This window comes from Podarcis gaigeae, assembly GCF_964106915.1.
Source record: "Podarcis gaigeae genome assembly, chromosome: 4".
Lineage (NCBI taxonomy): Eukaryota > Metazoa > Chordata > Lepidosauria > Squamata > Lacertidae > Podarcis > Podarcis gaigeae.
In genome coordinates, this window is record NC_139677.1 from 94,878,482 (window position 1) to 94,905,817 (window position 27,336).

General features: G+C 43.7%; 1 protein-coding gene across 25 annotated transcripts in view; it reads left to right on the forward strand.

Annotated features, from left to right (window-relative positions):
- The window catches only part of DLG2 (discs large MAGUK scaffold protein 2), a 902,142-nt gene that overhangs the window by 306,385 nt on the left and 568,421 nt on the right, over positions 1–27,336 (forward strand). For 2 of the 25 annotated variants that reach the window (XM_083736248.1, XM_083736249.1), the window contains exon 1: positions 6,362–6,729. The exons of 19 other annotated variants lie outside the window; for them this stretch is intronic. In XM_083736248.1, the coding sequence (XP_083592374.1) occupies positions 6,688–6,729 (42 nt within the window). In that variant the 5' untranslated portion in view covers positions 6,362–6,687. Of the gene's footprint in view, positions 1–6,361; positions 6,730–27,336 lie in introns of those variants that run through there. 4 more of the 25 variants (XM_083736253.1, XM_083736255.1, XM_083736252.1 and 1 more) reach the window with 2 other exon arrangements.

A 27,336-nucleotide genomic window follows, 5' to 3' on the forward strand; every position in this document is an offset into this window, starting at 1 on the left:
TTCCTGCGTCATATGGAACAGACCACATGAAGTGATGCAGGAGGCCCTCTATGACAGGTAAAACTTTATTACATGCCCTTTTCATTTCGTTTTAGTTCAGGCAAAATTATGGGGCTTGCTTAAAAGGTAAAGGGACCCCTGACCATTAGGTCTAGTCGTGACCGACTCTGGGGTTGCAGCGCTCATCTTGCTTTATTGGCCAAGGGAGCCGGTGTACAGCTTCCGGGTCATGTGGCCAGCATGACTAAGCTGCTTCTGGTGAACCAGAGCAGCACACGGAAACGCTGTTTACCTTCCCGCCAGAGTGCTACCTATTTATCTACTTGCACTTTGACGTGCTTTTGAACTGCTAGGTTGGCAGGAGGGGGCTTGCTTATATCAGAGCATATGCTCTTAAAATGAAAGCTCATTTATGTTTCCCCCTTGTTTTTGAACAATATATATATGTCATCAACCACACTGTAGATGCAACTTGCCAGATAATTAGGGGAAAGTCTTGCTGTAGGAGACTTTGGGAGACTTTGCCATCCCAGATCCTCTCTGAAGCAGCTATTTTACATGTCAAAATGTACAACTGAAGTAGGGTGCATGGTCAAAGTACATTTGGCAACTGAAAGTGGTGTTCACCTGCAATAGACTGTTTAAGGCTGCTGAATTATTCACAATATGTATTGAACATTATCCTGTTTAGCAGTTTGTTTATCTTGATGTTTGGCAACTGAAAGTGCTTGCCAGAATTAGGCTGCTAAGCTGTATTCGCCATCCTTGTTTTGTGTTCAGAAGCTGTTTTATGGTATGGCTATTTTGCATCTAGAGAATTTTTTTAGAAAAAAATGCCACTGTACCACTGTACACGTGCGGGAGGTTGTTCTGTCTTTTACTTGTTACTGTATTTTAGTCCTGAGTGTTTTATTCCTGAGTGTTCTTTGTCTGGCTGCATCTGCTGGGGCCATCATCATGCATGGAAGACCATTTACTGTATTTTTATAATATAATATTATATTATATTTTTATCCCACTCTTTCTCCAAGGACCCATTGCTTCCCACCTGCAAACACCTGTTTTATCCTTGCCACACTCCTGTGGCGAATCTGGGAGAGAGTGGACTGGCTTGGAGTAGTCCAAGGTCACTCTACCTACTGAGCCACAACTGGATCCTAGACCTCTCTCTTTCATTTCCTACTGCTTCAACTCTGAGCCCTGCACCACACAGGCTCTGCAATAACTTACCATTCACCATGACAGGAATTAGATCTCGAAATGCGGCCCCCAATCCTTTCTGCCTGGCCCTTGGGACTCTCCCTAGGCCTCACCCCATATGACCCTTCTCAGTTGTTTTGGTCTGGTTGGAATGTGTTCTTGAACTGTGACAATGCCTCTGGCTTGCCTGGATGAGGGTGTGTGTGTGTATCTGGAAACAGTGGGCTATTGCACTGCTTGAATTGGATCTATTGCACAAATGTGAGAGTAACATAGTTGTTCCATCCAAACTTCAAAGGAGAATGAATGCAGTTTGAGTTTTGACTTGCAAAAGCAATAATTCCCTTCCCCCCATAAAACAGCAGCATAGAAGTATACGGAGCCATGCATGTCTCAATCAGATTTCTTGACTAAGAATTTTCTAGGACATGATTTGTTTGTTTCTTAATGGAACAGTTGGCAGCATCAGCCAGAACAACTGTTTTCTCGAAGCCGCTGCTCTGTCATTCTGAAGTCATTTCCTCGAGAACCCCTTCTCTATCTTTGTGTGACGCTTTCCTTCTTTAGACCTGAGATATATTAGGGCTCTCTGTTATTTTCTTGCATCGTTACTGCATCAGACTTGTATTTTTCAGACAACTAGCTGGAAGCGATGTTGAAAAGGTCTAAAAAACCAACAACCCACTCACAAACCTTCTGCCAAAACACCGCATTTGGTGTCATTTAGGCCTACCCAAAATATTTGCCTTTCTCTCTCTTTTTTGCAATAGGGAGTAGCATTTTGATAGGGATAAATTGTTCTTGATTGTGTGAGTGTTAACTTTTTTCTTTGAACTTCTTTGTGTCTCCCAGCAAAGACAGCTAGGCTGCTATTTCCTAAGTGCTCCTCCAACCCCTGTGGCGGCCTCTGCTTCTTCCTATTACAGACTTTCCCAATTGGCTGCTTTCTGGGTACTTTGGTCTACAGTTACCACCAGCCCCAGGCAGCATAACTTGGTGTGGCTGTATTTGTTGTTTGTAATGCTTAATGAAAATATTTAAGCAAGCAAAAAACACAGTCCTCCTTTGAAATTTGCACTTGTTTGAATTTTGCAATGCAGTTATCCCACCAAGTGATATGTACGCTATGGTAAAACGTTCATATGCATTTGTGTATTAGTGAAGATGAGCTGAAATGCATAGTTAGGAAAACAGCAAAAGGAGAAATGGGCACTAAAATGCTGATTAATTTTAATGGGGACGTTTTTTTAGAGTTGCAAACTGATGTCGGGATGTGGAGAACTTGGCTCAAGGGTTGAAAAAAATGAGAAACGGAAATTGACAGTGGCCGAGTTTGGTCTCTTAAATTTAAAGGCGCTGACCTTTAAAGCCCTAAATGGCCTCAGTCCAGTATACCTGAAGGAGAGTCTCCATCCCCATCATTCAGCCCGGACACTGAGGTCCAGCGCCGAGGGCCTTCTGGCTGGCGGTTCCCTCACTGTGAGAAGCTAAGTTACAGGGAACCAGGCAGAGGAGCTTCTCAGTGGTGGCACCCTCCCTGTGGAACGCCCTCCCACCAGATGCCAAAAAGAAGAACAACTACCAGACTTTTAGAAGCCATCTGAAGGCAGCCCTGTTTAGGGAAGCTTTTAATGTTTAACAAACCACTGTATTTTAATACTTTGTTGGAAGCCGCCCAGATGGGTGGGGTATAAATAAATTATTATTATTATTATTATAAATTTCAGCGATGCCCTGTGCGACACTGAAATTTGGCGCCCCCTGCATCTTGCACTCTGTTCTACAGCATTGTTGTGGCGCCCCCTGCAGTGCAGTGCCCAGTGCAGCCAAACCACTTGTGGTACCCTAAAACCACCTCTGCCACCCCTAATCAGGATGTACATAGACTTCCCCCCATGCTGTCTGAATGCATGAACATGCAGTTTGGGTGACCAGGGGTGGCCCACTCCATTTCCCCACCTGAGGGAAGGTGCCACCCCTCACAAAAGCCTTGCTTACCAGGGTCATATGGCTGACATGGCTTGTGGCAAGCAGGGGCACCCACAGGGTGCCACCCTGTGAAATTCAGCTGCCTGAGGCAGCTGCTTCAGTCTGCCTCGCGGGTGGGCCAGCACTGTGTGTGACCATGATTTGTTTGCCCTCATCCAATCTAAAATTACCTTCAGGCATCATCTCGGGATTTCCAGAGCCTCCCCAGAATTAGAAGATGGAAAGGAGAGATGGGGATGCCTGTCATCTACATATTAACGGGCTGAAGTGTCAGAGGGCTACTGCCAGTGGTTTCATGTAGATAATAAATGGTAACGAGAGCAGAGACTGAGAGCAAGTGAGGGCAGTTTTACAAAGGGTCCACCAGCCTGCTTCCTCCAGTGGGTGACCACTAGCAACATTAAAAGCCCAGGAACATCAACAAAAGGGCTGCAGTGACCACCAATCCTTTACTTGCTAAAAGTTGTAAGAAGAAGAAGAAGTGAGAATTCAGACTCTCCATTCAAGCTGTAAGAGATTCTGATTAGCACCCACCTGGATTCCCCCCCCCCCCAATGAAAGACAGCAGTATATATTAAGTAGTTGCTACAATGTACAGTATAGGCAACTTGCTAGCTTTAAACACGATTTGTTTACCCATCCCTGTTAAAAATGCACGACCAATGCTGGGCTAAGAATAGTTCCTCCTTTGGGACTGACATTTTCTGAGTGGAAAAATCATCATGGGGGGGGGGGGGGAAGGTGGGCTGTTCTTATTTCTCCTCCTTCCTCCTTCTGCCTTTCCCTTGTTGGTTACTTTTCTATTCCTTTACAGACAGACAGACAGACTTTCCCTTCCTCAGCTTTCTCGCCTCTTCTTACGAATTTGCAGAGGTTGATGCAAAAGCTCCTCATTTTAAAGAAATCCTAAAAGCCACTGGCAGATATTATGCTTATCCTACACAATTTGCTGGGTGCTGATAGGAAAGGCTGGAGCCAAACATTACCACTTTAATTTTCTTGAAATATGTGCTGCAGTGGGGTTGGTAAGAAATCATTCCCCAACCCTCTTCCCCAGCTTAATTTCTGAAGACAGCTGCAAAATCCACTGTGCATATTAGTAGTTTCTGACTATCTATAAGGAGTTGTTCTACCGTGTGCAGAGGGTATATTGCACTGGACTTTGGATGAATTATTTCCCCGTGCAAGAAACTGTAGTGGCTGACATGAGAGTGGCAGCAGCGGGGTCCATGGGAGTTTTCTGTTTCATAGAATCATAGCATTTTAGATCTAGAAGGAACCAGGAGGGTCATTTAATCCAGCCCCCTGCAATACAGGATTTTTTTTGCCTAACATGGGGCTCGAACCTTGAGTCTCATGCTTTACCAACTGAGCTACCCTGGCCTACTTCTCACTGAATTGTTAAGCCTGTGTCTGGGCTAGGGATGGGGGAGAAATTCAATTCAGTTCGCATTCAAAGGTGACCCTGTCCAACATTCACTTTCCAAAACAGTAAAGGTAAAGGGACCCATGACCACTAGGTCAAGTCACAGACAACTCTGGGGTTGCGGTGCTCATCTCGCTTTATTGGCCAAGGGAGCCTGCGTACAGCTTCCGGGTCATGTGGCCAGCATGACTAAGCCGCTTCTGGCTAACTAGAGCAGTGCATGGAAACGCTGTTTACCTTCCCACTGGAGCAGTACCTATTTATCTACTTGCACTTTGATGTGCTTTCGAACAGCTGAAACAGTACATTCACCAAAACGCAGCAGTCCTTTGAAATGCACACTCCTTCAAATTCTGCTGTGTGTTTCTCCAACCAAGTCATATACTGTACATAAAAATGCATATACCCGTGAAAATAGTTTTCAAAATGCATTATATTAGGGAATTTGCTTTGCCAAAATGTATGCGTGGCACAAAATTGCATGCAAACGTGTAAATTGGGAGAAATTTGCAATGCAATGCTGATAAATTTTCACGAGGACTATTTTATTGTTATTGTTCTTAAATCACAATCTGGTGCAGAAATTTAACAGAGGCAAAATGAGAAACTGAGTGAAACTCAAATTGATTGATTCACCTATCCCTAGTATGGGATGTACCATTTGTTTCTAGCTGGGTGCTCGTGTGACTGAATGCTCCTTATTTCCAAAATGATTTCCTGCACATTGACCCCTCATATCAGGAAATCTGACACCCTCATTGTCAATATGCAGTTGGGTTGTAGGTTTTTTTTTTTTTTAAATGTAAGGCTGAACACTAAATCATGAGCTCCCACTGATGGTCAGAAGTGGTAGAGCCCACTCAACAGATTTACTAACTCAATGAGAGCTAGGCTGCTGCGCATACTTGTGAATGGAGGTTTTTGCCTCTTGGTTGGGCTGTGGCATTAATTTCCTGGCATATATTTGGACATGACCTATTCAGAATTGCGGGTGCCAGAACGCGAGAGTATAACCCAGCCCTGAATTCGGCATGTTCACAGCTTCCCCCATCATTTCTTGAGGCGTATAAAGTGCCTCCACCGTTTAAAAGCCATCAGTGTCAGTGAGCTATCTTGGAATCGCTTCCTCCACGACAACCCCCACCAGTATTTCATAACCAGCCTTTCTGCTCATCTTGCTGGTGGAGAGGGAGCAAATAGGTTGGGACCTACTCTTCTTTCCCTGTTTTCAAAACAGATTAGCACCGGGTGGGGCGGGGGGGGGGAGAGGGAGTGAACTTGTGTGTCTGGAGAAGCATTCTTAAGTCAGCCCGGCGCTGTCCCTAATGAGACGCTGCATTTGTAAGTAGAACATGTTGAATCTGTCATGGGTGATGATGACGTTGCCGCTGTTAAAAGAGACGCTGCATCTTGAGGAAGGCGAGACGGAAACATTGCAGACTGCAACCTCAGAATAGAAAGGAGGTCCCTATTGTCTCTCTCTCCCCCCACCCCAACATCTAACACTGATTGCATTTGTGAAACACTTCAAAACAAACAAAACCTCAAAGAGGTTTGGAAGTATAAGCGACTCAGCTGGTTACAATTTTAAATCCTCACCTTTCCCCCCACCCTCCCTGGGCAAGCTTCTTTTTTCTTCCTCCTCCTCCTCTTCCTCCTCCTCTTCCAACCTCCCCCCCCCCCTCGGTATCGCTTCGCTCCTGCTTTCTTTTTCACCGTTTTTTAAAAAATGCTGGGATGCAAAGCAACTGAGGTCTCTCTCTCAAGTTGCAGCTGCCGAAATCTCTCCTAATTGCCTTTGCTGGGCATGATGCTCTGTAGAGGCAGGGAAGAGGAGACGTGTAGCTTTCATTCAGTGCCTTCAAGACATGTCTTTCCTGTAGTCAGCGGGGAGCAAAAAAAAAGGGGGGGGGGAGCCCAGAGATCAATGCATTTGAAACTGACAGAGAGAACAAATGCTTCTTAGTAGCACATGCTGAGGATTGCGTGTGTGTGTGTTAGTGTGGTTGTGTGTGTGGTTTGTGCAGAGCAGAGGAGCTGCGTCCTGGTCCATATGCTCCTTGCTTACTGCAATGTTTTTTGCATGTTACTGTGCACTCCGGACTAACGTGAAGGTAAGAGGAGGCGAGACGGCAATCCTGGAAGGACTGTGCATCTTTCTTTCTTTTCCTTCCTTCCTTCCTTCCTTCCTTCCTTCCTTCTTTTTCCCCCCCTCCCTTTGACAAACCAAACCAGCTGCAGAAAATGTCTACCTTTTGTGTTGCTTGGTACTTTAGAAATTGCTGCTCGAACAGGCATATCATTACAGGTGGTTGTGCGGGATTTATTTTTTATTGTGTCTGCGCGGCTTAATTGGAGAAGCATGCCGTTAATAGTTTTCACAGCGTAGTGACCTTCTCCGTGTGACGGTTTGTAGTTCGGGTTTGACTCTTGCACCGGCAGAATAACAGGCTAGCTTGTGTGTGTGTGTGGCTTTTTTTCTGTTTTAAGGGGGGCTGTTCTCTTTCGTAAAGGTCCCAGTAGGCCACGGATGAGACTCTGGAGGCTCCTTTTTTATGCCAGTTTGCTGCTTTGGGTTTAAGGTGAAGAAATCAGAATTCATTCAGCTTTGCTTCCTTCGTGCCTCCGGTGCTATGAGCTTGCTTGTTTTCTTGCTGATGATCTGTCTGGAAAAACCAGAGATCTGTCTGCTGTAGCTAGACTCTTGCGCCAGTCTGTTTCCAGCTTGTCACGAAATGCATTTGAGCCAAATGCTGAAATGTGTCCGGCAATACGAGCAATATGTTGAGATGGTGGTGGTGGTGGGGACTGCCTGGCCCCATAATGCTTAAGAAAGAAATACTTTTGGCTTCCTCGGTCACTTTGATCAGGCTTTTGACATCCACATTCTGTTGGCTTTTCTTCATTAACCTCCCCCCCCCCCCCAGCAACTTCCAACACAAAAGTTGCTGAATATTTTTCCTTGTCCCCAACCGAGGGCAAGCCAAGTTCAAAGGATGGGTGCCGTAAGACGAGGAAGTGGGCCAGCCAGCAATTGGGAATAGAGTTGCATAATTTAAATGAATTACCGTCTTCTGTCAACCTATTGGGGAAGTATTGCTGCTGTTCTGGGACAATGTGGTGGGGGTCTCACATTAAAAAAAGGTAGAAACTCAATAGGGAGGGGGGGAGATGGATAAAGCTCGGCAAACGAGTCCTACCCCATCAGGATGTTTATTCCATTGTTTAAGAGAAAGTTTTGTTTTCTGTCTGTATGGATGGCAAAACTACTATTGCTGGTTTAGTGAGGCTAACGTAGTCATAATATAGCTTTTGTCATCTTGGAGATGTAAATGCAGCCTTCAACAAAACGGTACAGTTTGAAGTTCAGGATAACAGAGTCTTCATTCCAGCCACCCCAGTTTTCTGGTTTACATCCCTGCCCCCCCCCCAAACAACAATCAGTTTCATTTTGTGGCTAATGAGCATGCTCGGTTCTCATTGGGCTGTTGTTGTTTTTGGGTGGGTGTTGGTTTCTTTTGAGTTGTTTTGAGGATTGTTTTCCCCTGCTTATTCCTCCCTCTTGCGTGTGGGTGGTACCATGTTGGCTACATGAGCGCCGGCACTCACAGCCTGGACATCAGAAACAGAAGGAATGAAATGTTACATTGAGTGTCTGGAATGTGGTGAATGCTGTCAATCTCAGGCAAGTTCCATGAATGCTTAAAAACTCAAGAGACAGACCTCTGAAGTTTAACTGTCTCCTGAATGCAGCTGACAGCATTCACTGGCATATGTCCAAGAAGTTGAGGGAACGTCTCTTTTTTTCGAGACATCCATGAAACGCAGCAGTTTTGGGCATTCCCTGAAATACAGTCTGTTAATGCAAGTTGGCATGTTTGGGGATCGTATGCAATCCCGTAAAGGAGCAGGTAATGTGTATGAATTAATCGCGCCAACAGGGGATTTTGCAGTTTACCCGGGCAATATGCGTAATTCCCAAGCGATGCCAGAAAATGTGAATTGATTACAGATGTTTACATTGATTGATTACATTGCATTGCCTCTCCAGGAATTCTGTACAAAAGAAGACTGTGTGCATTGACTGACCATTGATTGCCAGTCCACTCTACCAGTAACATTAATACACCATGTAAATTAATATTCATGTGTTCATAAATCCCTTGTTCAAGAATATTAATATTAATGTGTATTTAAATCCCTTGCTATTTCCCCTTGGCTTTATCTGGACATATACAATTGCCATTATTTTTATGGACATTCCACATTCACTTTACTTTGAGTATACGTATATATATGTGCATATATGACTTCTGTAAGTTTTTTATTACTTTTAGTGAAAATAAAGGGCACATTCACTCAAGTCTGATAAGGACAATGCCTTGTATATTACTGCAAATGTCAGAAACTTGTTGAATGTTGACATTGGTTGGTGAGAGTATACAAATCCCAGCAGGAAATTATGGAGCTGAATTTTTCATCATAACTTATTTCTGAAGTATTATACCTATGGTGCTGTACATGATGGAGATTGGCTTTGCAATTTCTTGTTAAAAGTTCAGATAGTTTCTTTGATGTTTCTGTACTGCTTCTTCAAATTGCTGGTAAGTGCCAACTTTCACCAAATTTCTGACATTTACTTTAAATTAAACACCAGAGAGGTGTATACATCATAGATATCTCTAAATTAGGAGGAGTGAGAGTGATTAATGCACAGAATTAATTATTAATGCATGGAATTCTAAATAAAAAATGAACTGGCCTTTTATAAATACAGTCAGGAGTGCTGCAGGTTTACCTTACAATTCTGCAGCTTAACATTTTGCCACTTTATAGTTAAATTTTATTCATCCCTTTTCTATTTTCAATCAGTTTCCAGAACTTGCAGCTGTGGGTAAACCAGTTAGTACTGCCCCCTGGTTTCTCACCCTCCTCTTTCCTAGTCACCGGAGATGGGGAACCTGTGGCCCTCCAGATGTTGTTGGACTTCAGCTCCTATCAGCCTGGACCAGCATGGCGAGGGCTGAAGGATGAAGGGAGCTGTAGTACAGCAACATCTGGAGGGCCACAAGTTCCCCCATCTCTGGCTTAGGGGATGCAATTCTACTTTCTGGGATTCCTTGATGCTTGTCAGATTTAACACAGCCTGCATTAGGGAATCCTGGTGCACTCTTGCTCCCTCCCATGGAATGATGTAATTGCTATGACAGTGGTAGAAAGGAGGAGAATTTATGCGACTCAGGGATTCCCTGCTCTAAAGGGTGAAGACTTGTGGATGTAGCCAATGGGGTGGTTTAAACTATGATTGCAAAATCCAGCGTAGCTTGCTTCACATGCCTTGGCATGTGGTTTGTGGAAACCCTGGCTTAAAGAGTGATCTCAGATGTATATAATTTTCTTTTAGATGGCCTGATCGCCTTTTCTTCTTAAATAAATTTATCTTGCGGTATTTCATTAACACCAATCCTTCCAGCTTCATCTCCCAATAGGAAGAACAGGGATAATTTATGCTTTGCATATTGGCAATCCATTTGAGGGAGGAGGAAACTGTTCTGGGACCTGATGTACTTAGGTCAAAACCATGCTGTACATTTACAATGTCCGTATTACTTGTTCATAGTTTATGTGTGGGTTTGCTATTTTTTTTGGGGGGGGTATAGTGTTGAAATGCCTTTGGCTGGAATGTTTACTAAACAAAATGGTATGGGAAAAGTCCTGTAGAGATCTGTGGGTCACACACCATCTTTCTTTTCACGTGCCTAGGATGATGTGATGAGAACCTCTTTCACAAGATGGTTATTATTAAGTTTAAGTCAACATTAGCTGATTTGAGGCAGAGGTAGTTGTATGTTCACATGTTAAATGAGTCTTCTTGTGAATGTTTTAGCATGCTTGCATCAGCTTCCCCCAACCCAGTGCCTTCCAGATGTTTTATACTCTTAACTTCCGTTGGCCCTGATGGACCTTGCAAGCTGGGGCTGATGGATGCTGGCGTCCAACAACAGCAACCGAAGTTCGGGACATCTAGACCATGACATGACATGCCTTGGAAAATCTTTGTGGACTTCACCAGGACATTATGTGCTGGATTTGGGACTCACTGAAGCATTAGCGGGACCAAGTACACATGTGCAGAGCAATAAGTTACAATTCAGGTCACCTTTGGGGGGGGGGGGAAATAAAAGGCAATGAGATCTTACCTGTGGTAAGGAGTTTATGTGAGTGTAACCCTGATTGTATCAGGGTTCAAGGTGTGATTTTTTTTGGTACAAAATCCCATGGATGTAGCAATCAAAGGGAATTATATGCTGATCCTTAACATAGCTTCCCATCTCCTGTCATCCTCCCTTTCTCAGGAAATGATATTTCATTCAATAGAGAACTGCCAAATTTGCCTTGAAATACACGTCTTTTCTGGCAAAAATGGGTGGCAGCTCTGCTTTTCATTTAAATAAAACTGATCAGCCACTTTTCCATCCCTGAAAAGAGAAGAATAGCCTTTGGGTTATCCTTGGGGTGGCTGACTGCGGTGGCAGTGATTGCTGCTTACATGTACAATAATTCCTGTTTTATTCTCCTGCCACAGAAAATTGCTTATTTAAACAGAGTTTAGTAAAAGGTGCCCCCTGCTTTCACTCCTCCTAAGACATACTATACCAAGCTTATGTTGAAGGCTGGCATTGTTGTTAATTAGATTGGCACAGAGTGATCCTGGCTACCTGTTGTCTGTCTTTCCCCCATTTTTCATTCTCTCACTCAGTGTTTGGGATAACTGTTAATAGCTATGAATAAACAATAGGAAATTATATTGCAACTGAAAGCTTTTAAAGGCCAGCATGCACTTCTGAGCACAGGAAACAAAGCAAAAGTTAGACCCTTCAGCAGCTCTTAGTCATTTAGCTGTTCCTGCTAGCGGCATTGAGGGGAAAAATACATTCCTGTATTTGTGATTGTGTTTTGCCTTCTGCATTCCTTTTGTATTGCAGGACATTGGTTTTGGAGTCCTTGAGGACCATTAGCATGTACAATCTTCCTGCTTGCATTTGCTTCTCTTTCTAATTTGCTCATGAGTAAAACCTGCAGTTTTGCATGTCCCCACTCAGTCCATATAGAGCAGATCCACATTTGAGTGCAAAATTGTGTTCCATTTGTAATGAATGGAGGGCCATCAAAGGCAAAAGGAAAGCTTCCTTGAGCTGAACGGTCATGTGTTCTAGCCCTTCTTCTTCCAGAAGCCTCTTCTTTGGTGATCACTCGTAGCTGAGTAAGATTGCCGCCCATAAACACAGTTTTAGCAGTGACTGTGGAGGACAATTCTGGATCCACACACCCTTTTACAGTGGGGACATAGGATTCTGAGCACGAGTTGATCACGGTGAGGGTTTGCCTAGTGTTTCTCCCTTTCGTCCTGAGTTCGAGTGTCTTCAAAACCCATGACACCTTTGGTAAAGTCTGTTCTCCAATTGGAGCACTCGCAGGCCAGTGTTTCCCAGTTGTTGGTGTTTATACTACATTTTTAAAGATTTGCCTTGAGAGAGTCTTTGAACCTCTTTTGTTGACCACCAGCATTACACTTTCCATTTTTAAGTCTGGAATAGAGTAGTTGCTTTGGAAGACGATAATCAGGCATCCACACAACATGACCAGTCTAACGAAGATGATTTTGAAAAATCATTGCTTTGACACTGGTGATCTTTGCTTCTTCCAGTATACTGGCATTAGTTCGCCTGTCTCCCCAAGTGAGCCTACTCTTGAGCTGTCCATGGTGCTGAAACAAATCTCAGGGCCCATTTTCTCAATGGAGTATTGCCTGCTGGTTTCCTGATTCCAGTAAGAGTCTGTGTACTGGTAGTTCAGAGGTTATCAGCTGCTGCTGCAGAAGCTTTGGACCAAAGGCTCAAAACTCATGGTGTGAGCTAGTGACGAAGTATTAAAGCAACCCACTTGTCAGGACTTTTGCCAGACTCAGCATGCAGAAAGTGACTCACATGCAGGGCAAAGTACACATCATACAGTCTTGACAGAGAAAAAGAGGGTAGCCACATAGAGGGTGGTTGTCTGCATCTGTGTTCTAGCAATATGCATGCTGCCTTGCACTCACATCATATTTTGGCCACTAATTGTTAGTTTCTTCCATGAAGGATTGAATTTTTCCCCCTGCCCTGGTTCAAAATTGGTTCATAATGTTTCCCATATTTTCAGCACTTAGTTAGGAACTGCAAAGTGGAGGCAGAACAGTGTAGTTCCTAAATAACTGCAGGTGGTAAATGTGTTTTGTGAAATAAATAAATAAAACAGTGCTCCTCACCATGAAACTCCTGGTTGGGTGCTGGAACATGGAAGTGGCCCTATCAGGTCTGGCAGAGTTGGTGGCAGTCTTACCTATCACTTCATGGATGTCTGTCATGCTTGCTGGGGTGCTTGCTCCCCTGCTGCACACTATATAGCAGGCACAGGCAAACTTGGCCCTCCAGATGTTTTGGGACTACAACTCCCATCATCCCTAGCTAACAAGACCAGTGGTCAGGTGAAATATACTCAGAGTCGAGTAGTAATTTCATGCTCTTTATTTCAGCTCATAAGAACAGTGATTGATTCCCCCCCCCCAACCTCAGGCTTTATGTACATTATTTACACAATGAGTACCGTCTGATTGGTTGATTATGTTTCCCTCCTGGAGCCTGATTGGGCTGCTGCTGCAGGCCAATCAGTTGTTGCGTCCTAGTATCCTACCGGCCTAATAGGCTGATTAACTTCCTCCTGGGGTCTGATTGGGCTGCTCCTGCAGGCCAATCAAGTTGTTGCATTCTAGGATCCTTCCTGCCTATTGTTCTAGGATCCAAGCATAGTACATAACATTAGGGATGATGGGAATTGCATTCTCGAAACATCTGGAGGGCCAAGTTTGCCTATGCCTGCTCTATAGACTCCCTCCTATGTGGAACTAGAGCCCAATGCCAGTAATGGATAGTTTGGAGTCTCCCAGCAGAAGTGGAAATTTTGGAGGTAGGCAGAAAGACTTGATGGTTTGAAGCTTGGAATCAAGTACCCCTCTCATCCTGGGCCGTGAGATATACTGAGATTGATTGAAAAGCCATCCATCAGGGAGTAAGGACACTTTCCTCTCATGACAGCATAGCAGGGTTAAAATAAGCAAGTGCTGAATATGTGCTAACATATGGTCCGAAGAATGCTGATCATGCAGGCATAAAAGTCGGGCATCAGTTCCAAGTATATCTCATTATTGATTATGGACGAAACTTAAAATAAGGGTGTCCAACTCATAACAAAGAATAGTATTTGCAAGCGGTGGAAATTCAAACTTTGGTTATTATTACTCATTAATTTACAATGTATGTATCTGGTCCTTGTTTCCTCTTTCAATCCCCATATTTTCTCTTCTGTTTTGCCTCTAGTAGGCTCTCCTCCTCCACCTCCTCCTCCTCTAAGCCCTCCATATTAACCTTAAAACCAGTAGAAGTGCTGTGTGCACAAAGGGGGCAGTGGAAAAAAACAACACACAATAGCGGTAATACTAGAATACTAGAATTGTTTCAAATGGAATCCATGGGATGGAATTGGTTTTTTTCCTCATATTCAGACAGGGGCACATAGCTCCTGACTACAAGCCAGAAAATGATAGCCTACATGAGCATTTCCAATTGGAAGCAAGTTGGTAAAACATAGTGCAGCCTGTGCTCTGTTCTTTCAAACAACACATTATGGGGAAGGCTAAATAGCACTGCTAGCTATGAAAATCCTAGCTGTATTTTGATATCTACCTGTTTCTCTTTGATTCCCCCCCCCCAACTAAAAATACATGTAAAAACCAACATCAGTGTATGGTAAATATCCCGTGGTAGGAAATGCTGGCTATTTTTTTTTATTTTATTTTTTAAATTTCTGTAACACCCTTCATCTGAGGATCACAGGGCAGTTTACAATATAAAAACCCAAAAATGCACACCATAGTAGTGAGCAAAAGCGATACCCCGCCACAGTTTTCTAATGTTTCCTCTATCTTCTAAACTCCTTCCACACACCAAGCATTCAAATGGTTTCATTGTTATTACAGTGGTACCTCGGGTTACAGACGCTTCAGGTTACAGATGCTTCAGGTTACAGACTCCGCTAACCCAGAAATAGTACCTCGGGTTAAGAACTTTGCTTCAGGATGAGAACAGAAATTGCGTGGTGGCAGCAAGAGGCCCCATTAGCTAAAGCGGTGCTTCAGGTTAAGAACAGACTTCAGGAACGAATTAAGTTCTTAACCTGAGGTACCACTGTACCACTGAAGTTACAGGTGCCCCTGCAGAGTTCTCTCTGTTGTTTCCACTGCCAAATCTCTGAGGTTTGGAGCATAACATAAAATGGGAACATAAGAAGAGCCTGCTGGATCAGCCCAAAGGCCTATCTTAGCCCAGCACTCTCTTCCCACAGTGGCCAAACAGATGCCCATGGGAAGCCTGGAAAAAAAAGGACCTTAACTCAACTGTCCTCTGTGATTCCCAGCCATTGGTATTCAGAAGCAGGTAACCTCCAGGTGTGAAGGTAGCAACCATTGTGGCTAAAAGCCACTGATAGCCTTCTCATCCATGAACTTCTTTCATCCTCTTTTATAAAGCCCTCCGAGCTTGTGGTCACCCCTACCTCATGTGGGAGCAAATTCCATACAGTGGTACCTCGGGTTAAGAACTTAATTCATTCTGAAGGTCCGTTCTTAACCTGAAACTGTTCTTAACCTGAGGTACCACTTTAGCTAATGGGGCCTCCTGCTGCCACTGCTGCGTGATTTCTGTTCTCGTCCTGAAGCAAAGTTCTTAACCCGAGGTACTATTTCTGGGTTAGAGGAGTCTGTAACCTGAAGCGTCTGTAACCCGAGGTACCACTGTAGTTTTAAAAGTGGTCATGAGTAATGAAACTTAGGTGATGTAGTGCTAGCTTGCTCTCTCTGTCTGTATTTATTTAGAAACGTGGGCAATAATTTCAATAGAAATAAGTACAGTGGTACCTTGGGTTACAGACGCTTCAGGTTACAGACACTTCAGGTTACAGACGCTTCAGGTTGCAGACTCCTCTAACCCAGAAATAGTACCTCGGGTTAAGAACTTTGCTTCAGGATGAGAATAGAAATCGTGCAGCAGTGGCGTGGCGGCAGCAGGAGGCCCCATTAGCTAAAGTGGTACCTCAGGTTAAGAACAGTTTCAGGTTAAGAACGGACCTCCAGAACGAATTAAGTTCTTAACCCGAGGTAGCACAGTAAGTGGGTTTATTTAATGTTTCAAACCCTGACAGCTAGAGTCCTAGAGGAAAGATTCTCTTGTTGAAGCCCTGAACTCCAGTTGTTTGTTTATTTAAAGCATCTTTTATCCCACCCTTCAGCCAGAAAAAGCTTCCAGGGTGACTCACAAATATCAGCGGCAATGCAAGGTTTACGCGCATGATGCGTAGGAAATGCAAAAAGGTTCCCCTTCTTCTTGTTGATCTGTGTATGAGAAATGCCCACCTTCTTTCTCTCAAAAGATCACTTGCATGCTAGATGGCATACTGGGGGGAAATTGCACTGATGGTAGCTTTGTTTCTGGTTGTAGCACCATAAATCAGAGCAATGTCACTGAATGCAGCTGATGGTGATAAACTGCAGTGGATGATAGGTCTCTTGTTTAGTCTTCCTTTTTTCGGTATAACTGTACAGAAACTGCCCAAAAAAGATACTGCATTCTCTTTGGAGAGTTTAATCGACATTTTAATTGTAAGTTGCATTGACCGATGTGCAAAGTGTGTATGTATATAGCTGTATAGTGGATATACAGTTCCTGTTCTTCTTGTTTACTCATATTGTAACACTCTCTTTTGTATACTTGCTTCTATAGCCCCTGGCTTTCACAACTCAATAAATCTAGACTCAGCATGGAATGCATGCGAAGTTAACATTCAAAGTTGTAAACGGATCTTCTTACCGTTTACTTCAGTATCTTACTGTAAGCAAAGGTATATAAAGCATAAGGTCATGAAAAGGCTTGTAACTTTTTATCATTCAAACTTTTTTTAAAAAAATAATATTTATTACTTTTAGACCTTACGAAAAAGAAGAAAAAAGAAAAAGAAAAACAAAAGAAAGAAAATACAATACAATAAACAATACACAACACAACATTAACACATTAAATTAAACATAAAAAACAAAAAACAATTTAAAAACATACATCATACCGTTTCAATACCTTATCTTTCATTCCCTCTTTTCATCAACCTCCTCTCACTTCCCTTTTTGTATTCCGCTTCTATTAATTGTTTCAGCAATTCCTTTCCATCTTTCTCTATTTTTTTTTTAATCATTCAAACTTACCCTGCAATTCTTTGGCTGTCTTTTCCTGTTGGGTAGAGAGTATGGGAGCATGGGAACATGCTGACCTCGCCATGGGTTTGCTGCTGAACATGCTGTACCTGTGGCATGTTCTCTCCATCCCTATTGCAGTATCACGGAGTGCTTACTGCAATAAACATAACTGGTGTCAAGGACAGGCATTCTTGGAGTACCTGCCAAGGCCCACATCCCTGCAGGAGTGCTCTGAATATTGTTAAGGGGGCTGAGAGGTGTTAAGAGCCCTATTACTTCCCCAACAAGTTTCTTGAGAAAGAGGGGTTGATCATTAAGCCACTCTGAGACTCTGTGAGGGGAATAGGGGTCTCCTAATGACTCTTAGTGGGATGCAGGTGGCGCTGTGGGTTAAATGACTGAGCCTAGGGCTTGCTGATCAGAAGGTTGGCGGTTTGAATCCCTGCGATGGGGTGAGCTCCCGTTGCTCGGTCCCTGCTCCTGCCAACCTAGCAGTTCGAAAGCACGTCAAAGTACAAGTAGATAAATAGGTACCGCTCCGGCGGGAAGGTAAACGGCATTTCCGTGTGCTGCTCTGGTTCGCCAGAAGCGGCTTAGTCATGCTGGCCACCTGACCCGGAAGCTGTATGCCGGCTCCCTCAGCCAATAAAGCGAGATGACCATCGCAACCCCAGAGTCGGCCACGACTGGACCTAATGGTCAGGGGTCCCTTTACCTTTACTTAATGACTCTTAGGACCCATAACAAACTACGCATCTCAGGATTCTTTGAGGGAAATAATGATTGTTTAAAGTGGTATGATACTGTTTTAACTGTAAAGTGCAGATGGGGCCTAAGAGATGAGCCTAGAGTGTAGGATTAGCCTCCCCCTTTCTTACCTGCTTTCAATGCACCTAGGTGGCAACGATATAAAAGTACAAGATTAAAATCAGTTAAAACAATCTCACCTCAGAAGAATAGGGTGGGTCATAAAAAGAATGGATGATAGCCAGCCAAATTGCTAGCGCAAGGACTTCTGGCCGCACAGTGGAAACTTCTGCCTTCCTCTTCTCTTCATTCACACTTTTACCTCCCTAAATCTGTTCTGGGGGCTCCCTCAGCCCCCCAGCAGTGATTTGGGGAGGACAGAGGGGCACATGGGAAGAGGAGGGGGAGGGGATTTCATTGTTCGAGCAAAATTGCTTGCACCAATGGATCTACTTCAGGCATAGGCAAACGTGGCCCTTCAGATGTTTTTGGGACTACAACTCCCATCATCCCTAGCTAACAGGACCAGTGGTCAGGGATGATGGGAGTTGTAGTCCTAAAACATCTGGAGGGTCACGTTTGCCTATGCCTGATCTACTCCATTGGGTACTGTCCAATAATTCAGTTGTCAATGGCAGGAATAAGGAGGTTCATCTTCATAATATGAGAAATGTGATGCAGTGGAGGTGCCAGATACACCTCTGTGGGGAGAGAAATCCATAATTTTGGGGCTGCCACTCTGCAAAAGTCTGAGGATGCTGGAAGTATTGAAAGGGCTCCCACTGCTGATTGTAACATATCCATGAAAGTCCATAGGGAAAGAGGCAATTTGCAGATACTAGGGGACAAAGTCATTTGAAACATATTGCTTCAACCCTAATGTTTGAATTTTTTTGCTGTCACAGAGACCTCCTTGCAGTAACTACCTCATCATTCAAACCTATAACGATATAAAAATCAGAGCCAAGTAACATTACATCAAAATTACATTACTTTGGAGAGGTAATGTGGGCTATAGTAGGACAGGATGCAAATAAACAAGATATGCAGCGTTAACCCAATGCTTCTATGTCCAGACCTTTCAGGGGAATGTAGCATTATTATAATATCTACCAACAGTGAATGCTTTACTTGATCACATTGTGGTTGAAAATGACACACTTGTTGGTCCCCCAAATATTTATTGCATAAGGTATTTTTCACATGTTGCCCTTGAATCAATAAACTGATTGCACAATACCCAAGGCTGGCAGCCCTAATGCTTCAGCCAAAATGCAAATATTCCTCATTATTATTTTTTTGGTAGTTGATATGCTAAAACTCCTTCCCAACCACTTTAGCCTTTCAAAACTTGGGTACTGGTGAAAAAACTGTCCCCACCACCTTCCTGCAAATCAGACACTATTCTTCAACTTGCCTTTTGGGAATTTTGTCTCGAATTTTTGCAATCATAGACATGGGGAGAATAAACATTTTCTGGTTTGCTGCTTTTTCAGTCTGGTTCTTGAGTTGAAGGTCTCCCCCCTTTTTTTAAATAAGCTTCTGAAGGAGTGTTTTACTCTGAGGTAAAAAAAAAAAAGACCCCTCTGGATTTTTAAAATTATTATTACAGCCAGCTGTGGATGATGGGAGTTGTAGTTTAACACATCTGGAGGGCACCAGCTTCATGAAGCCTGCTCTAGGGACACCAGGCTGCATTTTTACCATTTCATTTCCCGTAATTCTATGTACACTGCTTAGCTTTGTCAAGCGGTATACAAATACCTTAAATAAAAATGAATGACAAAAATAAAATGTGTTTAATTTCTGGCTCTTGCCGGAAAAGGTTTGGCTAGGGACCTGCTCATTGCGCCTATGTGAAATGAGTGCTCACTCTAAAGTGCCCCCTCCTGAAACATCCACCCTGTCTAGGAGTTCCATGAGAGATGTACTGGAGTACATCTGTGGAAGGCCTTCCCTGTAGGTAGAAAGTTTAAGGGGAAAAACACCACCTGGTTAAAGCCTGGGCAGCAACAATGAAGTCAGAAGTGGGTTGTGACTGCTAGGGTGGAAGGCAGGAAGGCCAAGCAATAGGTGGAGCCACAGCCAATGACTGACAGGGCCAACTCATTCCAGTTTTGTCCCCATCCTCTTCCTTGCTGAGTTCCACAACAGCAACACTGAGACTGGGGAGGAGGAAATGGACAGCCAGGGCTTATAAGTCAGGCAGGTGTGGGCTGACTAAGGAAAGGCTGAGGCTGATGGAGCAGTACCCTATTTGCTCTAATGGACTGGCTTCCACTGAATGAAGTTTAGAGTGTAGCAGAAGGTTCTAATCCTATACAGTCATACCTCATGTTACATCCGCTTCATGTTACGTTCTTTCAGGATACATCCCACGGTGAATTGGAAGTACCATATTTTTCGCTCTATAAGACACACCAGACCATAAGACGCACCTAGTTTTTGGGGAAGGAAAACAAGAAAAAAAATATTCTGAACCCCAGAAGCCAGAACAGCAAGAGGGATTGCTGTGCAGAGAAAGCAGCAATCCCTCTTGCCGTTCTGGCTTCTGGGATAGCTGCGCAGCCTATATTCGCTCCATAAGACGCACACACATTTCCCCTTACTTTTTAGGAGGGAAAAAGTGAGTCTTATAGAGCAAAAAATACGGTACTTGCAAGGGTTACTTCCAGGTTTCGCTGCTCGCGCATGTGCAGATGTGCAAAATGACGTCACACGCATGTACAGAAGTGGTGAATCGCAACTGCGCGTACGCAGACTCACAGCTGCGGGTTGTGTTCTTTTCATGTTGCGAACGGGCCTCCGGAACAGATCCCGTTCACAACCAGAGGTACAGCGGTACCTTGGTTTGCATACGTCTTGGTTTGCATACCTTTTGGATTACAAACACATCAAACCCAGAAGTGCGTGTCCCAGTTCGCAACCTTTTTTTGGGATTACAACCCACTTTTTCAGATTGCGGACAAATTTTTTTGGGAGGCCCCATTGGTGAAAGTGCGCCTTGGGTTACAACCTGTTTTGGTTTACAAACGGACCTCTGGAACGGATTATGGTTGTAAACTAAGGTACCACTGTAATAAATTGGGTGGAAGAGGGATTTTGGGCTAAGTGAATAAGAAACTTCCAAACTTCTGAATATCAATGTGGTACCTGCAGCAGCAGCAGCAGTGTCTGATCTATCTATAACATGGCTATTGGAGGTGTTTGCATTTTGAGCTGCCCACTCTGAGTCCTTGCTTCACCCACAATGCCTTCTTTCAGCCACATGTCCTTTCAACACTAGTCAATTTTGTGTAGTGGTTTGAGCGTTCAACAGACCAGGAAGATCCAAGTTCAAATCCCTGACTATCACCAGAGCTTACAACGGTAGCCACAAAGTCACCCATTATCTTACAGTACATCCTACACAACAGAACTGTTGTAATAATAGAGTGGGGAGATGAATGTTGTTTCAAGCTCAGGAGAAATGGGCAGCAGGAACATGCAAGGAATAAATTATACAAAAAGCCCCCTCTTCCCACACAAGCTGTCCTTCCTAATTATGGACATTTTTCTATTAGCTAATAAAGTGAATCAGAATCTTCTATTAAACTGACATAACCGGGAAAATGCTGCAAATATAAAAGAGATAAAATGAGGCAGCCCCCGCCCTCTGCCGCCCAGGTATGGAGTTCATCAATGGAAAGATCACTGGAGGATGCTATTGAGTCTCTCTTTTGATAGAGCTGAGAGTGGGGAAGGCTTGAAAATAAGCCGGGAGTATGATTTGTCATACTTTGCTTTTCAGTCAATAGGCACCATGAGAAAGGAAGACATTTCCCTTAAGGACGTGGTTCCATAATTTTATTTTTTTCCACTGCACAGCATTAGAAACGTCTGCTATCCATTGACAACACAAGGGAATAGTTGGTCTGCTATTTCAGTTTGATGCCTGCTGTTTTCTGGGTTGTTTTTTTTTTTAAGAGACGCTCTGCGGAGGCTCTAAGTCAGGGATGGGGAAACTCGAACCTTTTCCCAGGTCAAACCTACCTCTGACCCTGTGCCTTCCCTGCATGTAATGGGTCAGCCTGGTTGCAGGATAGAGAGGAGTGTGAGTGTGTGTAGAAAACAGGTAAAAGTGGTATTCATTCCTCTGGCCCCGCCCACCACTCAGATGTGGCTCTCAGAAAGCTGCCCAGAAGGGAACACAGCCCTTGGATTTTTATTTTTTTTAAGTTCTCAGAATTAGGCATCTTCCTATGTTCCAGTGCAGGCATAGGCAACCTCGGCCCTCAAGGTGTTTTGGGACTACAACTCCCATCATCCCTGGCTAACAGGACCAGTGGTCAGGGATGATGGGAGTTGTAGTCCCAAAACATCTGGCGGGCCGAGGTTTACCTATGCCTGTTCCAGTGTTTGCATTTTCCCTTTCCTAAGCACCATCATCTGATGTTTATTTTTTGGGGAGGAGCTGAGGGAATGCCTGGGTGTTGAAATTCATCTCCATTTTTTTACTCCAGGACTTTCTGCTGCCCTCATTTCAAGAGGAATGTTCCTGTGGAGTCAAGTTAACTGAAGGGGAAGGAACTTGAGTGACCACCTGTCTCCTTGCTTTCCTCTAAGGCACTTAAGAGTGGATAGTTTTTCTTCCCTCCCTGTCCAGAGGTCCCATTTGGACTAGAACTGACAGAGCTCAGGATGAGAACCTGTGAACCAAGTACTTCTCTAAACACAGCTGTCAGTTTTCCTCTGTTAAGCAGGCTTCCTCAGCCAATTGTAAGGAAAGGAAAGGCAGACCCTTGGTAATTTTGGTTGTCTCTCCTTGGTCAGTTGTTTTTCTTTCCTCTGCCGGTTGTTAAATTATTTCATTGCTCTGCATTACTATTTGATTATTTTTTTAATGCATCAGTTCCGGAAGTGAAAATACAAACACAGGAACATAAGAAGCTGCCTGATTCTGAGTCAAACCCATTGGCTCGTCCAGCTCAGTAACGTCAACTCTGACTGGCAGCTGCTCTCCAGGGTTTCAGACAGGGGGCATTTCCATGTCCTACCTGGAGACACAAAAGCATCACAGTTGTAGAAGTACTAAACTGAAAAGTGTCTAACCTTGGTTTAGAAGGGGCCCCTGCAATCACAATTTCTGGTGTGGGTTAATGTCCCAATAACCATGCATTACTCAGAAGTCTTTCTGTCTTTGGCGATCACTCGTAGGTGAGTAAGATCGTCTTCCATGAACACGGTTTTAACAGTGAGTCCATACGTGACTGTGGAGGCCAATTCTGGATCCATACGTCCTTCCACAGTGGGAACATTGGTTTCCGGGTTGGAGTTTATAACGGTGAGGGTTTGCCAAGCGTTCCTTCCTCTTAGCACATTTCTTCCTTTTGTCCTGAGTTTGAGCGTCTTCAAAGTCCATGACACCTTTGGTAAAGGCTGTTCTCCAGTTGGAGCACTCACAGGCCAGTGTTTCCCAGTTGTCAGTGTTTATACTACATTTTTAAATATTTGCCTTGAGAGAGTCTTTAAGCCTCTTTTGTTGACCACCAGCATTACACTTTCCATTTTTAAGTTCAGAATAGAGTAGTTGCTTTGGAAGACAATAATTAGGCATCTGAACAACATGACCAGTCCAACGAAGTTGATGTTGAAGAATCATTGCTTCAACATTGGTGATCTTTGCTTCTTCCAGTACACTGGCATTAGTTTACCTGTCTTCCCAAGTGATGTATAATTTTTTTTCAGAGACACCATTGATGGAATCTTTCGAGGATTCCACACTACCAACCTTACTGGACACTTGTGAAACATGGAGTACTTATAAATGCCATCTCCAACTCCATACTCAGAAGTTAGCCCCACTATGCTCCATGGGGGTGGCTCCCAGACAGGACTGGAAGATGGACTGAGTAGTCTTAAAGCTGCCACGCATAACTGTTAACAATGTGCTCCCTAAACTTTCAGCCGTATTGTAAAATACTAGAATTGTGGGTGTACTACACCCCAGTTTGATCAACAGAGGAGGCTCCAGTGTTCTGTGAAGACATGGTTAGGATTTCTAGTGCTAGAATAAGAAGAATGTGGGATTGTGGGGGGGGGGTGATAGTGTGTGTGGCTCAGCTTCCCTCCCCTCCCCCCAAATAATGTTTTTTCTTTTGCCCTCTTTCACTAGTGACCCCCTGTTGATTTGGCTCAAAATTCTCCTTTGAGAAATCTCAGAATGAGGGGCAGGGTGGAATCCAAAATCCCCCCAACTCACATTTTCATAAAGCCATTGACGATTTTGCTGATCTGATGGCGATTTACCCAAACATTACTATCTTGTGGTCCTCGTTGCTTGAGAGGAGGACATGGAGGGATTGTTTGAGCCCAGTTGGAATCAATAAAGCAAGAAAGGTCTTGCAGCGGGCTGTGGAGCGTAGAGTGGCGGCTCTGGGCGGGTGCGTCATTGGCCACCCAAGCATCCAGTACAGCAAGGAGGCCCTCTACAGATGGGATGGCGTGCATCTGTCAGATGCTGGAAACGATATTTGGTTGGGGGACATCATAGCAGGGATTAGGAATTGGTTACAGGTTTGAAGGTATTGGCGACGAGCTTTGCTCGAGCGGCGGTTAGGCATTGGCAGGGGTTAATTGTTATGCAAATGAAGGGGGGAAGGAAGCGCCATCACCTTCCCCCAATGGAAAGGGTAGTCCGGTAGAGGACTCTGGGGGGCGTTGCCTTGTCTGAAACCTAGGGAGGTAAGGGCCTCCAGTACGCCCCCGAGCGGTGACACCCGTGGGATCCTAGTTGGCGTACTTCAACAGGACTCCCACAGATTGTGGATAACCCTTCCCGGTCTCCATGCTGGGTAGTCGATAGGAGCCAATGCCTAAGGCCAATACCTTTCAATTCTGTAATCAATAAAGTTGTGGCCTTTTTATGCCCATTAACCTTAAATAATGTATCCAGTGTCTTCATTTCACATGGGGGAGGGGACTTGCCACGCAATGCCCTTACTACCTGGTTCAGCATCCACTGCGTGAAGTAGCTGCCACATCATTTTCCAAGCAGCCATTGTGGAAAAATGGGCTGCGACAAATGCTATTGGAAGGAGCCCAAAAAATAAACACTGGATTAAAGTTAAAAACAGCAGCAACACACCGTACAAACCAAAGTGAAAGGAGGTGGGCTTTGTTTCCCAAAGGAGGGAGCCCCAAAGGTAAGAAACAGTCCCTGGGCGCTCTGAGAAGCTCTGCAGAAGTTTTTGTTTTACATCCTGCGGCAAATGTATCCCAAAGGATGAGTTTAATCGCCCTTTGAATTGTGGTTTGCCAGAAAGAATACACTGTCTCTTCAGAAGTGAGGGAGGAAGTGGCGTTAATACAGATAGCAGATGTGAGGCTTTTCATTTGGGGAGTTTATTTGGAGAGAAAGTCTATCCCAGCAGATGGTGGAGGCAGGGGCCAAGGAAAGCAGGAAGTTATCCCATGTAAAGCCGTGGCAGGGTTGATGGGGAAATGTTTGCGCTTCCTTAGCAAAAAAGAAACTGACTCATTCTGTGGAATTTGACCTAGTCTTGAAAATGTGGGGATGCGCTCCTAATTATTATTTATATCCGCTACGTTGCGCTGCCAAAATGTGCCAAGTGCATCACAGTAGTCTTTTCATTCATCTGTTCAAACAACCCTTAGTGTACGTCTCTGCTGTCGCCATACTACAGATGGGGAATCGAGGCTGATAAACAGCCACAGCCTCACAGCAACCTGACCCCAATCCCACACCCAGTGGCTTATGAGAGACACTGCATTAGCTTCCCAGTCTATGAAGTAAGGAGAACAGCTTGAAACGGATTTGTTAACAACACGTATTAACTGGACTAGGTGACCCAGACAAAAAGAATGAGCAGAGGTGGAAAGAGCTTCTCCCTGTCTTTTCATGCGTCCATAGTTCTTAAGGCCTCTATCATTTTGTTTTCAATTCGTTTTGATCCTGCTTTTGTACACAAAGTGCATTCAAAGTGGTGGGTAAAAATACTTAAATAAGGCACAGAGGGTGGTATCCAACTAACCTATTCCATTGGCGCAAGGATTTCTGCTTTTATTTATGGCTCTCAATGCTGCTAGCCACGATGGCTATAGTCTACCTCCATTGTTGAGGGCAGTATGCCTCAAAATGCTGTCCACTGGGCATTGCAGATGGCAGGGTGCTGTTCTGCTCAGGTCTTGCTTGCAGGTTTCCCATAGATTAGATCTGTTCTTATCAATGATGAAACACATGTGCTGCAAGCAGAAGGTCAGAGCTTCAAACCTTGGCATTTCAGCAAAGTGAGCAGAGCGTTCCGCACAAGGCCTCGGAATCTGTTGCCCATGAGAGTGGAAAATATTGGGCTGGATGTTATTTCTTAATACACAGGAGATCTTCCTTGGATTGCCAAGTAAAAATTCCAAGGAATGTCTAGGGAAGTCAAACTAGTTTTGATAAGCAGGCGAAATTTCGCAAGGGGGCATATCAGATGCACACCCTAACAGGAAACCTTCAGGACCCAAAGTCCTAGAAGCCGCAAGTCCCCAAGCTGCCTACAGCCCAGTTCAAACATTATGTTGAAATCAGTTCGGCGACTTTCCCCACTCCTTTTTTTTTAATAAATAATTTTTATTAATTTTCCAACATACATTTATAATATCCAATCTAAATTTATCACATATTTTCTCTTTTGGACTTCCTTCAGCCTCTCTAACAATCATCCATTATTCAATTTTTTAATTACACATTTCCTAATTTTTATATTGCATTTTATATACCTTCACCCTCTTATTTTTCTTCAACACAATATTCCTCAAACATTCACAGAGCCTCTTGAAATCCCACTAGCATTGTTTGCTCATCACATATACATTTCAAATAATCTGAAAATTTTCCCCAATCTTCGATGAACTTTTGGTCTCATAGATATCTGATCTTCCCCGTTAGTTTGTCTAGTTCTGCATAATCCATCAGTTTCATTCTCCATTCTTCTAACGTCGCTAGTTGTTCCTGTTTCCATTTTTGGGCCAGTAGTATTCTCGCTGCAGTTACTGCGTATTGGAAAAGTTTACAGTCCTTTCTATTTATCTCATTTCCTACTATTCCTAAAAGAAAAGCCTCTGGTTTCTTAACAAATGTATATTTCAACATCTTTTTCAACTCGTTATATATCAATTCCCAGAAACCCTTCACCTTCTTGAAATCCCACCACATATGGTAAAATGTTCCCTCTTTTTCTTTACATTTCCAACACTTATTACATGTTTTATACATTTTTGCCAATTTTACGGGTGTAATATACCATCTATAAACCATTTTCATAACATTTTCCTTTAACGCAGTGCATGCCGTAAATTTTATGACTTTCCCCACTCCTAAAACACATTGGTTTTAATTTTATTGTGTTTTTAGTATCCTGTTGGAGGCCACCCAGAGTGAATGGGGAGGCCCAGCGAGATGGGCAGGATATAACTAATAAAGTTGTTGTTGTTGTTGTTATTGATGGAAGGCAATTTTTGGATGATGACGATTTATTGAATTTATATACCACCCTATACCTGGAGGTTTCAGGGCTGTTCACAGGACAAAATCAAAATATAAAACAACAAAAGAGATCAAAATAAAAACAACAACCCAATAACTCCC